The sequence below is a fragment of the Trichechus manatus genome, unplaced genomic scaffold (genome assembly GCF_000243295.1).
Source record: "Trichechus manatus latirostris isolate Lorelei unplaced genomic scaffold, TriManLat1.0 scaffold00008, whole genome shotgun sequence".
In the NCBI taxonomy this organism is placed as follows: Eukaryota; Metazoa; Chordata; class Mammalia; order Sirenia; family Trichechidae; genus Trichechus; species Trichechus manatus.
The window spans coordinates 17,967,993-17,980,212 of NW_004443944.1; the positions used below are offsets into that span (position 1 = coordinate 17,967,993).

Sequence of the window (12,220 nt, forward strand, 5' to 3'; positions counted from 1 at the left end):
CTCCTGGCAGCTTCCTGTGTGATTCAGGCATGTGACAGTAGTACTGAGCCAGTGTAAAGAGAGGGAGTTGGTCCAGATCCTTAGAGCCTGAGGAGGGCACTAGGGTTCGAGTTCCCCTATGAGCATGGAGCTGCCTGAGGAGAAGCAATAAAGAAATTTAGAGTTGGTCCCAAATCAGAGAGTGCTCACCTCAATCCTGTTTGTTTCTCCAGAGATTATGCTGAATCTGTGGGGCGGAAGGTGCGAGACCTAGGCATGGTGGTGGACTTGATCTTCCTCAACACAGAGGTGTCACTGTCACAAGCCTTGGAGGATGTCAGCAGGGGAGGGTCTCCTTTTGCTATTGTCATCACCCAGCAACACCAGATACACCGCTCCTGCACAGTCAACATCATGTTTGGAACCCCACAAGGTACAGATCCTCACGTGGGTCAGAATTCAGGAGTAGTCACTAGTCTGAAGCAGGCTTTGGGCAAATGATATGTGTTTCAGCTCAAATATGATAGAGCCTCTCTGTAAGTGGACCGGAGGAGACTTGCATAGTCACTTTGTCATCTGATATTCTTCCACTGGCATGCTGGCATGTGTTTAACAACCAGTTGTCGGGGTGGGGGCTCTCGTTTGTAGCAAGCCTCCAGCTTGGAATCACTGAAGGGGTAGTTAAAGAGATGCACATAGTCGACACTCAGTAGTGAGCTGACTGACTCCAGTACACCTCTGGCTTGTACAGCACTGACTGCCATAGAATCCTTGCTTTCAGCTAACTTTTCTAATGGAAGACAGAGAGGAATAACAGGCACTTAATATTGTTTGCAAGTGCTCTGACCCTCCCCCACCCCCAGGCTCAGGGTAGATTGCTTGAAGTTCTTCCCTGAACCCTGAAGTAGTTTTAGTACTTTGAGCTCAGAAGGTTGAGACTCGGCCAACTGTTGCCCTCCTCAGGGCTCGTACTGCACATGGTGCCACAGGACAGACTTTTCCCTTTCGCCACAACACTCAGGATCTCTTATTTGTCTGACCAGTTACACCCATAACCATAGAATACATATAGCACTCCAGTGGGTCAGTTGTGTCTTCGAGGAATAGTCCTCAAGATGTGTAAGGAGATTTATATAAGTTCTGAGAAGTCCTCTCCACACCATGGAAGCCGTGTTGCCCAGGGGTGAGGAGAGGAGGTTATTTAGGGTCACACTTTGATCTTAATCCATGACCTTTGATGGTCAGTGAAGTTTGAACTGATAGATTCGGAAACAGTAGGCCAGCTCCATCCTGAGAAGCACAGTGGAGAGCCAGGGTTTCCAGAGGGGCTCTTTGGCCTTCCCGCTGCTGGTCTAAGAGCTGCTGGGCTGCCTCCCGTGGCTATTCTCCACGTGATCTGTTTGAACCTGTGGGAGGCTGTCATGTTTGTTTGGTTTTTACTACAAGTCTGTGATCTAGGAATTCCCCAAAGAAACAGCTCTGTACAAAGGTACGCATTCCCCACCAAAGAGATCCATTCACCTCTCTTCCTGACCTTCATCTCCCTTCGCCCCCTCCCCCCAGTTCCAAGGCTTTTTGTCACTGAAATGGTTTTCTTGCTGATGTGAGGTTAGGAAAGGCTCGATAGAGTCCAGCAGGTGGGCACTCAGATCTGTCATGGGAGAAAGTAACTCATGTCATTTCCTCCCACAGAGCATCGCAACATGCCCCAGGCAGATGCCATGGTGCTGGTGGCCAGGAATTATGAGCGCTACAAGAATGAGTGCCGGGAGAAGGAACATGAAGAAATTGCCAGACAGGCAGCCAAAATGGCTGATGAGGCCATCATACAAGAAAGGGAGCGAGGAGGCCCCGAGGAGGGAGTGCGAGGAGGGCACCCTCCAGCCATCCAGAGCCTCATCAACCTGCTGGCAGACAACAGGTACCTCACTGCCGAAGAGACTGACAAGATCATCAACTACCTGCGAGAGCGGAAGGAGCGGCTTATGAGGAGCAGCACCGACTCTCTGCCTGGTGAGCTACGTGGCAGGGCCGAGGTGAAGTTCTGACTCTGCATTTCTCTAATCCCCAGACTCTGTTGGGAGGGTGGCAGGCCCCGGGCCCTTTTGGGTGGGTAAGGGAAAGGAGCCCATCTCTTGGGCTCTCCCATGGGCCATCCCTGCTGATACGATAACTTAAGATTTGGGTACTGAATTCTGACCCCTGGGGTTAATGTGGTAGTGGGTTAGACTAGTACTGCTGGCTGCCTGGTAGCCAGAATGTGTGCCCCCCTCCCCCTTTTTTTTAAGTCATTCTCTGGAGAAACTAGGCTGTTTTCTGGAAACAGCACTTACCATGAAGTAGCCCCCTTGGGAAATTGATGTATCGTCTGTGTACTGTGTGATTAATGTGACTCAGTGATAATTGTTCTTCCCTTGGCTGCCCTTGAGGGGTACTTTCAACCAGATACCTCCTCCTCTTGTCTTCTAGGCACGATTTCCCGCCAGCCACTCGGGGCGACCTCGGGTGCCTCACTGAAGACACAGCCAAGCTCCCAACCCCTCCAGAGCGGCCAAGCTCTCCCCTCTGCTCCACCCACTCCAGCTGTAACCTCCACCTCCCAGCAAGAGCTTCAGGCCAAAATCCTCAGCCTCTTCAATAGCGGCACGGTTGCAGCCAATAGCAGCTCTGCATCCCCCTCAGTCATTGCCGGAAGCGCTCAGAACCAGAATTTTTCCACGGCAGCGAACAGCCAGCCTCAGCAAAGATCACAGGCCTCTGGCAGTCAGCCTCCAAACATTTTGGGACAGGCAGGATCTGCCCGGAACATGGGCCCCAGGCCTGGGGCTCCTTCCCAAGGGCTCTTTGGCCAGCCTTCCAGTCGCCTGGCATCTGCCAGCAAAATGGCTAGCCAGAGGCCCGTGTCTTCCACAGGTATCAACTTTGACAATCCAAGTGTACAGAAGGCTCTGGACACCCTAATCCAGAGTGGCCCTGCTCTCTCCCACCTGGTTAGCCAAACCACAGCACAGGTGGGCCAGCCCCAGGCCCCCTTGGGATCTTACCAGAGGCATTACTGAGGCTGAATCTCTCAACTGCCCCCAGTCCCTCCATCCCCTGACCTCCTCCCGTTTATGCGTTCTAAATAGAGTTGTTTGGAAGATGTTCTTTGCGCCTGTCCAGGTCCACATCAAATGTCGTAAGTTTCTACCGCCTGCTCTCTGCCCACGGCTGTGTTGCTTATTCCTTCGAGAGTCTGCATTTGTTGGTTTGTTTGTTTTTAGAGAATAAATATCTCTGGGGTAGTTGGGTGTCTGGGCTCGGTTTATATTTGATGGGTTTCTTTGGTCCCTATATCAGCTGGATTTAGGGGAGGAAAGGAAGAAGAAACCAGGCACCAACTGGCTGAATTTAGAGTGGCCTTTATCACGTCAGCAGCCACTAGCTTTGTTCATCTTTAGCCTACCACTTAACCACCTAGCACATGCTGACCAGAGCTCAAGCTCCCACCTGCAGTGCTGTCCAGCCTGCGGGGTAGCTGACTGTGTTTGGCAGGTACACTGTCACATGCCCCTGTCCCACATGTATTGAGCAGGGCTGAGGGTGGCAGCTTGAGGATGCATAAATCAGCTGCTCTGGGGTTATTGAGTGCCTGTGGCAGCCACAGAGCAGGAACTGTTCTGCCTGCACCGGGGTGGTTGGTTTTGGTTTTGATTTTCTTTTTTCTTTGCATTTAGTTGGAGGGTCTCCAGTGGACTGAACAGCTCTAGGCACCAGAAGTTTAACACAGACTGAATCTGGGCCCAACCACTCTTACCCCTAGCATCTTTACCCCTAGCGTCTCTGCCAGTGTCTCCCCGCAGTGGTAGGTTCGTAGAGTCAGTTCTGAGGAGGCAACTCTAGACTCTGGCAGTGAACACTCATTGTTTTCAGTGATTGTTTTGAGCTTTTGGCTCAAAAAGCAGGCCCTTGTTTTCATCTAGATTCTTGTTCTGTTTTCTGAGCAGCAGGGGGCAGGGACCATTTTGATACCAGACTTTTGGCGGCTGGATATATTCTCAATATAGGCAACCATTCATAAGTTTTGAGCCAGAAATGAAATTGTTTGAAGGAGGGCCTCTGGCTGCTGCTCTAAAATGGAGCCAAAGGAAGCTGCACTCTTCCTCAGGATGGTGCTCATTAGAGCCCTGTGGATCACAGTCTCCAGGGCCCCTGGCAGGGGCAAGAGAAAACAGTGACTTCAGCTGAGTCCCTGCCGGTGGCTGAGCAAACAATGGTTTCAAAAACTCAAGGTCCCCAGATGGCAGCATTTTGTTCTGACCTATTTGTGTTATATAGTGTTTTTCTTGTTTTTGTTTTATTCCTCTTTGAAATTCTTGTGTTGTTGATAAACTGAAATGATTACTTTTTAATTAAAATGAAAAAGTAAAAGCTGTGCTCATCTTTTTTTGGGTGTAAATATCTACAGTACCTCTTTCTGGGGGGCTCCTTCACAGGGTCAGTAGTTGGGGGTCCCTGAGGGAGCCTCAGTCTGCCTCTCTGGCCTGCCGCCTCTTGTCCTCAACCTGTGTGGTCAGGCCTGAAAACATCTTTTGACCCTAACTTCCTTCCTATGCAGCTCACCTAGTTAGAAGCTTTAATAACAGATCAGAGCAAAAGCCTCCTGGCTAATTACAATGCTGGTTAAACAGCCTTCCTTGCTTCTGGTAGACTTTGTGTGTCGGCAGTCTTGTCCTGTTATTCCAGGAAAGGAAAATGGGACCGCGAAGACATCACTTCTGGGTGGTGGCCAGTGGTGGGGGCACTCCCTGATCTGATCCCATATCATTTGCCCCCTTCTGTTCTGCCCATTGTGCAGGGAGTTGGCAGAACCTTAGGATGACAGAGTTAGAAGGAGCCTTGGAGAGCATTTAATAGCCATCCCGTCAGCAGACGTACAATGGGTATGGTGAAGTGACTGGCACAAAGCCTCCAGTAGGTTAGGGATCAAAATGCTAAGAGCTCAGAGCCTGACCTCAGAAGAGCTAACCACAGTGATACTAGTGCAGCTCTCCACCAGCCCCTGCTGCCTGGCCCCTTGTCCCTCCAGGACAGGGTCCCACAATGTCAAACTAGACAGCCAGACTTGGGGACCCCACCCATCTCTGTCAGTGAAGGTCAGTGTTTATGATTTAAGAGTCTAGGGTCCTAGAAGGCTACCTTAAATACCCCTCTCTCCATCCACAAATTCTCCCTCCTCAAGTGTCCAAACAGCACACCTCAGGCCATAAAGGGTATAATAAAATTATTTTTATTGCATTTTGTGCAGACGGGAGTCTAAAAAATTAATACAGTAAAAGCTGTAAAGCATTAAATGGGAGCATTCAACAATAAAGGAAAGAACCGACCCTCTGCTTTTCATATTGGCACAAAGAACACAAGATCAATACTGAGGCAAAATGCGGAATACTGAAACACTGAAAAGTAAAAGGCAGGCCTAATAATAATAGTAATAAATATCTTGATTTGGTGTGCAACCTCTTCTATTTACAAGTTTTCAACTTCATTGCATTGCCCTGCACATAGATCGTCTAAAACAAAAGCAACACTAGTATCACTACAAGGCTATTGAAATATTGCACTCAGAATAAAAGTCACGTGAATGGACGTAAAACATCTAGCTACAGTGTTTGTAAAGAGAATTTAATGAATGACTTGAGAACATTCGTAACAAATATTGCACATGTAGCACAGAAAACTTGGGTTTTTGTTGTATGTTTGGTTCATCAACGGAAACTGCTCTTGCCCGCCAGACAGTCTGGGCCCAAATAGTGCAACTTTGGTTCCCTAATTGGTATTGATGCAGCCCCCTTCACCTTCTGCCCAGCCCCCCACTTCAGCCCAGGAATGCTCAGGACAGCAGAAGGGCTGTGGTTCTCAGAAGGAGGTCTTTGGAGGTGAGGGGGCTGGTGTCTGACACCTCCAGTTTTCTGACTGGTACATGGAAGGATCCCTCCAGTCCCCTGATCAAATCTCATAGAGGCCTTGGCCTAACCCACAGACTTCCCTGGCCTCCAGCCACACCTGACTGGGTCTGGATGACATCAGCTTTTCTGCCTTGGGCTCAAAGGAAAGGAGGTGGTGAGGTCAGGAGTACCCAGTGGCCCAAGCTTTGGGATGTGGGCAAGATGTCTTAACTAGGTGCGCAGGCCAGGGACCTGGGGCTGAAGGTACTGTACCTAGTCCCAGAGGGCGCTGGAACGAGCATGCAGTGCCTCTCCGCCTTATTGACGTGCCCTGGGGGAAGGGATCCCGGCCAGTGCGCCTTCTCTAGGGACAGGGCGCCTCCGACCGGGCTAGTGGAGCGGAAGGGCCAAGGACTGGAGTTAGGGAAGCTAAAGGCCTTGGGTCCTGGTTGGAAGAGAGCAGGGAGGTGCTAAGAACAACCCGCGGAGTGACTCCAGCCCTCCCCCGGCCCGGGTGCCTGGGAGACGGAGCTAGAGGCGATGCTAGGCAGAAAGGCCCGGCTCCCTGGGACGCGAAGGCCGCCGGATCCTCGAGGCCAGAGCTGCCAGATGGGGCAAGGGAGGGAACATCAGGGACAGCAATGGGGCTTCCCAGTGGGTCCGGCTCCTAAATGAAAATCACCCCCACCCCTCACCTGACATAGGGAGGAAATTCTGGAGAGGGGGCGCCCCCCAGCTCCCTGATTTCAGTCTTTGGCGAGGAGACATGGGGTAGGGGGAGCAGGAGACAAGCCGACAGGAAAGACGCCTGCTCCCCTAGCGAAGGCACCGGGGCGGGGCTTCCTCGGTTTCTCCCCTCTCGAGGAGCGTCCCTCCCATCCTGGCCCAGCTTGAAGACGAGCCGAGGAGAAGAGGCTGCGCGCGTCTCTGCGGGCGCCGTGGAAGCTCCCGTCCGCTGGGAGGCAAGTCCAGGAAAAGGTGGACCCTTCGCTCACTTCATCTCCGAGAAGACCTGGAGGGAAGGGTCGGAAGCCAAGGGCGCGCGGAAAAGGTGAGGCGGCGAGAGTGGCGCGGAGGTGTCGCAGGCCCAGGACCACGACCCCTGCCTGGGCCTACAGCACTTTCGCTCTCAGACTGTCGGACGCCCAGGAAAACCCAGCTTCCCGAGGCTTCGGCCCCAGCGGGCGCACTCCACGGTAGCGAGAAGACTGTTGCGCTTTCTAGTCACATAAATATGGGGACGTTAAAAATACACGCGATGTCTCCTGTACACTATGTATAGGCCCGGCCGGACCCCCGCGGCTCGGCTGGAAGGGACAGCGAAGATCGGAGCCCGGCCGGCCACCCCACGGCGTCGGCCACCGAGCTCTCGGAGGCTGTGCGGGGGTCGGGGCAGGCCCAGGCCCCGCTCGGTGGGTAGGGGCCGCACGGCCAGCCAAAGGTCTTCTGCTCCCGTGCCTCCTCCCGCCCTTTATTGCAGCCTCTCCTCCGGCGGGGCAAGGTCGGGCTCAGAAAAAGGGCAGAGCAGCCGGCCAACAGACAGGAGCCGCCGGGGGCCGCCCTCTCCGGGTCAGCCCCGACGGGCGTGGCCCCGGGCTTCAGGCAGCGGGGGAAGGGGCCGGGGTGCGGGCACAGGGTCTGTATGTAAACGGTGACAGCGGCGGGGGGCGCGGCAAGGGCTCCGGGGCCGCGGGCTGGGCGCGCTCGGCCCGGGTGGCAGATCCTGGCTCTCAGGAGTAGATGGTGATGACCTCGCGGCCGCCGCCGCGGACCAGCATCACCCGGTCCAGATGCTCGGTGAGGACCTCGAGGAACTCCATGTCTGAACGCCCATCAAGGAGAAAAACTGGCTCTCCTTCCCTCCCCAAGGAATTGGGAGCGCGCTCCGCCGAAAGGATTCTTGCGCCCGCGTCCCTGTCCGAGGTGCTGATCCTGAAGCAGGACCGGCTAACTCTTCCAGCCCCGGGCCAGGATCTGGCTCCCCTGACGTGCACCTCTCCCTTCCCCCCAATTTTAAGTCCAGGATACAGTTTTCGTCCCCGTTGCGGTTGCGGGGAGGCCCCGGCATGTTGAGCAAAACAAGTTTGGCGTCCCGGGACTTCTTCACGATCACCTCGTTCAGCCGCACCGCTGTGTGCATGCGCCGCACGTTGGACTGGTTCCTGGGGGAGGGAGGAGAGGATAGGGTGAGTGAGCCTCGGGAAAGAAAGAGATGATCCCAGTCGCCCACCTAGTCCCAGCCGGACTAGGCTGCTGAGACCTGGTCCTTGCACACCGGGGATCACCACGCCCAGATCTCTTCAAGCCGGGCTGAGCATAAATTGGGGGTTCATGATGGAATGACCACAGCAAGGGCCCTGGTCTACCCAGAAGAGACAATGAAAAAACTCTGAGGCACTTACAAATTCTCCCACTCCCTTCAGGAAACACAAGGAAAGCAGAGTGAAGAAGAAAAGGAGAGAGGTCAGGGAAGGAGGGAGAGGCTGGGGGCTTGAGCCACCAGCATCTGTCCTGAGTAAATACGGTCCCAGTCTCCCAGCCCCCACATCCATCACCTCTCTATTCCCTGCCTCTGGGAGTTCTGACCCCTAGCAGTCAGCCAGAACCCCCTAGGCCTCAGATGGGGAAGCCAAGACAATGTCTGGGCTGGGTCCCCAGACCACCAGACCAGGCAGGACTCCTGCTCTTTTGCTCTACCATAGGGAGGAAAATCCCTTTGGGCTCACCCCAGCCCCCAGCCCTTAGCCCCCAGGCCCATACGGCTTCATGCTGAAAAAGTCCTTGATGCCCTCGGAGGAGACAGGGCTAGGGCCCTTATTCTTCTCGGCTGCCGACTTGTCCTTGGTCCAGGTGAGATGCACCTTCTCAGGATCTGCCTCACCCTCACCCTCAGGCTCCTCCCCTGGGGACGGTGAGCTGCTAGGGCAGCTGGGAGCACTCTGGTCATGGATCAGCTGCACCTGAGGAATGAATGAAAGGACACAGGTGACTCTTGGAGGCCAAAGGGTCTGCTCCCATTGGCTGGGGCCAGAGCACCCCAGCTGCATACCTCCTCCTCCGGCTTCTCCTCGCTGTCACCAGCTGTCTCTTCTGGGACATTGAGGCGGAGCCGAGTGTTGGCTGGATTCTTTCTCCGGATTGAGCCTCGAGACTCATCTGTGATACTCTGGATCTAGGAAGTGACACAGGTTGGCACCAGCTCTGCTGGGTGGGACTCACCACCCACACCCTGCAACGAGCTACCACCAAAGCTGACGTTCAGCCAGGATGCACACTTCCGGGCACTGTATCAGTTATTAAAAATACTGCAGTGATTCCACAGCAAACTGCTCCACTGACCTGGCCACCCCAAGCCCTCTCCAGAACCCCTGACCTCCCCACCATCCAGCAGCCAAAGGGTTAACACCTGGCACAGCAAGTAACCTTCAAGGCTCTCCCCCAGTGCTATGGTCCAGTGTCAAATCTTCACTATCACCCCGGATAACCTCCATTTGTCCCAGCTCAAAGGGGTACCCATCACTTATTCCTTGAGGAACCATCAGCACGTTCTGAGAAATACATTATCCGTACCTGGGGAACCCATCAACCATGATTCTGTCACCCTCACCTATGGGAGCTGCCACCCACTTCCCAAGCAACCTGTCATCCACCTCCGGGAGTCCTTCTGTCCCCACCCCTGAGATATCATCACTCATTTCCCCCAAGGACCTGCAACCGCACCCTGGGGTGGGTCTTTCATCCATACTCTGGGGGACAAGTGATCCCACATTACCCACAACTGGGGGGTCTTACACCCATACACCACGGGGGGCTCATCACCATTACCCCTGAGAATCCAGCAGCCACACTCTAGGAGATTTTTCCCCATCCCCTATATCCCTAAATATCCATCTGTTACCCACTCTCTGAGGATCTATTACATGAACCCTTATCCCCCAACTAGAAGCCCACACCCCTGAGATATCATCATCCATCCCTGGGGATCTTCCACCTATATTTAGCACCCACTATTCTCCCTTGAAGGAGAAAGACCTGGTGATCTGATCCCATAAAGATTACACCCTAGAAACCCTATGGGGAAGTTCTACTCTGTCACACGGGGTCATGATGTGTCGGAATTGGCACCCAACAACAGCAACAACATTCTCCCTTGGCCCCGGAAGCCACATACAGGGTGGAATCTCTGTCATCCATGCCCAGACCCCTCTGAATACTGGTTGGGGGGCTTGGTAGGTGCAGCTGCAGTATGTGCCCACTGCCGGGAGCCCAGTGTCGGGAGGAGGGCTTGGGGGGGATAAGAGTGATGAGTAGTGCTGCAAGGCGAAGGTGGCAGTGCCAATGGCCAGGAGTGGCAGCCCTGGGCCATCCCAGACCTGTGCATACCCAGCGCTGGCATCAGCCTGAGGCTCTCAGAGCCCAGCCAGGGCAACCTCACCTCCCGCTCCCGCTCATTCTTGGTTAAATGCATCTGTTTGAGGATCTGAGAGCGCTGCTCCATCACCAGCGTCTTCTCGTAGGTGTAAGCCGAGATGTCGCTCTCATGCTGCGGGCAGACGGGGTGGGGGCGAGGTGAGGGGCCAGGAAGGAAAGCATGAGGTTGGAGCTAATGTGCAAGGCCAAGGGGGAGGGAGGCAGGTCCTCTTCCTTCTACCTTAGCCAATTAGCTGGTTTAATCAAGTGGTGGGGTGGCAAGGATGGAGCAGAGGTGATGCTCCTAGAAGGAAGGGCATCTTATTCCCTCCTCAGCCCAGTACAGGACCGGGTGTGTGAACAAATGAATTAATGAATGAGTGGATTAATTACTTTCCTGGGTGAATGGAGGGAATGGAGAAAGGGAAGAAATAAAAAAGGAAAAAAGTGATGAATGAATACATACATGGATGACTGAATAGGTGAGGGAGTGAATGAATAAATCAATGGATATATGGGTAGATTAAGGAATACACAGAGGGTTGGGTGCATGGAGAAATAATCCAGGGTGAACGGACGGATGAGAGGCTGTGCAATGAAACTGTTAGGAGCACGGACTCTACAGCCAGCCTGCCTGGTATGAGTCCTGCCTCTGCGACTTCCTGTGTGTTGTGGGGCATATTACTTAACCTTTCTGTGCCTCAACTTCCTAACCTCTAAAATGGAAATGCTGATAATAATGGTATCTATCTCACAGGCTGTTATGAGAATTAACCTATAGAAAGTGCACAGAACAGTGCCTAGCATATACTAAGAACTATTAGACATGGTTGGGCTTATAATGGAGAGAGGGATGGATGGATGAATGCCCGGGTGGATATGTGAGGTGAGGATGGGACTCGGGGAAGGGATCTAGTACCATAAACTGATGGGTGTTGAGGTTGCCCTATTTGGTGCTGGGGCCAAGAGGGAAGAGGCCCAGGTGGGACTCCCAAACTTTGAGGGGGCTCCTGAGGGAGGACTCACCATCTCCACCACCTCGACCTCTGCGGTGATGCGTAAGTGGTACAGGAATGTGGTCAGGTCCTTCTTCATCTGGATGCTGTTGTCATCCATCTGGGCCACCGTGAAGATACGCATCTTGCACTTCCGCCAGACCTGCAAAGGGGTGGGGGACCCAGATGCAGTGAGGAGACCCAGGGCCAGAACCTAGCGAGGACCCTGTCCTCTCCTGCTCCCCGCCACCGCCCCCGCTTCCCCGCACGCAGACCTGAAGTCCTCTATCTCAAGGGCCACTCCCTACAAAGATTCCCCTGCTTGGGTTTGCAGTTCCCCCATGAAAGTACCACTCGCTTGGGTTAGGCATTGCGCTCCTTAAAACGCAAGGGCACCTGGAAGGGAGACGCAATCCGTTCCTAACATCTCAGAATGAAACAGCTTGTGGGCTCACTCTCCCAGGAGCTCACAAGGAAGGACGGACATGGAGGCCAGTCCTGGCCAGAGGCTATGAGCCTCGCTCATGGATGTGCACATTTGCAAACACACACGCGTGCACACACTCACGTGCACGTGCCCACGTGCATGCCCACACCCACCTTGTGGTGCCGCAGCAGGAAGGGCAGCAGCATGAGCATGCCCCCGTCGTGCACAATCCACCAGACGTCGATGCTGCCCTCAGAGAAGCGCTCAGGGTTCCCAGGAAACATGGCAACATTCTTGGTGACCAGCAGGGCCAGGTGGCCAGCCGTGGTTTCTCGGACCAGCTCTGGGAGGGGCCGAGGAGAGGACCAGAGGGGGAAACAGTGACTCTAGTCCTTTCCCGGCACTAGCAGCAGCCACAGGGGCTCCGGGCACCCAGCACCCCACCCCGCCTGGCCTTGGCCTCGGGTTGAGGAGTCAGAAAGCAC

General features: G+C 54.1%; 2 protein-coding genes across 9 annotated transcripts in view; one reads left to right on the plus strand and one right to left on the minus strand.

Moving 5' to 3' along the window:
- Window positions 1-4,270, plus strand: part of NCOA5 (nuclear receptor coactivator 5) — a 31,163-nt gene extending 26,893 nt beyond the window's left edge. For 5 of the 7 annotated variants that reach the window (XM_004370286.3, XM_023743207.1, XM_023743208.1 and 2 more), the window contains 3 exons: window positions 213-412; window positions 1,672-1,992; window positions 2,449-4,270. In XM_004370286.3, coding sequence (XP_004370343.1) covers window positions 213-412; window positions 1,672-1,992; window positions 2,449-3,038 — 1,111 coding nt within the window. In that variant the 3' untranslated portion in view covers window positions 3,039-4,270. Of the gene's footprint in view, window positions 1-212; window positions 413-1,671; window positions 2,016-2,448 lie in introns of all 7 variants that reach the window. The other 2 variants (XM_023743210.1, XM_023743212.1) reach the window with 2 other exon arrangements.
- A 957-nt stretch (window positions 4,271-5,227) lies between these two features.
- SLC12A5 (solute carrier family 12 member 5) overlaps window positions 5,228-12,220 on the minus strand; it is a 37,468-nt gene continuing 30,475 nt past the window's right edge. For both annotated transcript variants that reach the window (XM_004370287.1, XM_004370288.1), the window contains exons 19-26: window positions 11,909-12,078; window positions 11,340-11,471; window positions 10,339-10,446; window positions 8,953-9,075; window positions 8,664-8,863; window positions 8,306-8,320; window positions 7,932-8,065; window positions 5,228-7,725 (exon numbers count right to left, since the gene is read on the minus strand). In XM_004370287.1, coding sequence (XP_004370344.1) covers window positions 7,634-7,725; window positions 7,932-8,065; window positions 8,306-8,320; window positions 8,664-8,863; window positions 8,953-9,075; window positions 10,339-10,446; window positions 11,340-11,471; window positions 11,909-12,078 — 974 coding nt within the window. In that variant the 3' untranslated portion in view covers window positions 5,228-7,633. The remainder of the gene's footprint in view (window positions 7,726-7,931; window positions 8,066-8,305; window positions 8,321-8,663; window positions 8,864-8,952; window positions 9,076-10,338; window positions 10,447-11,339; window positions 11,472-11,908; window positions 12,079-12,220) is intronic.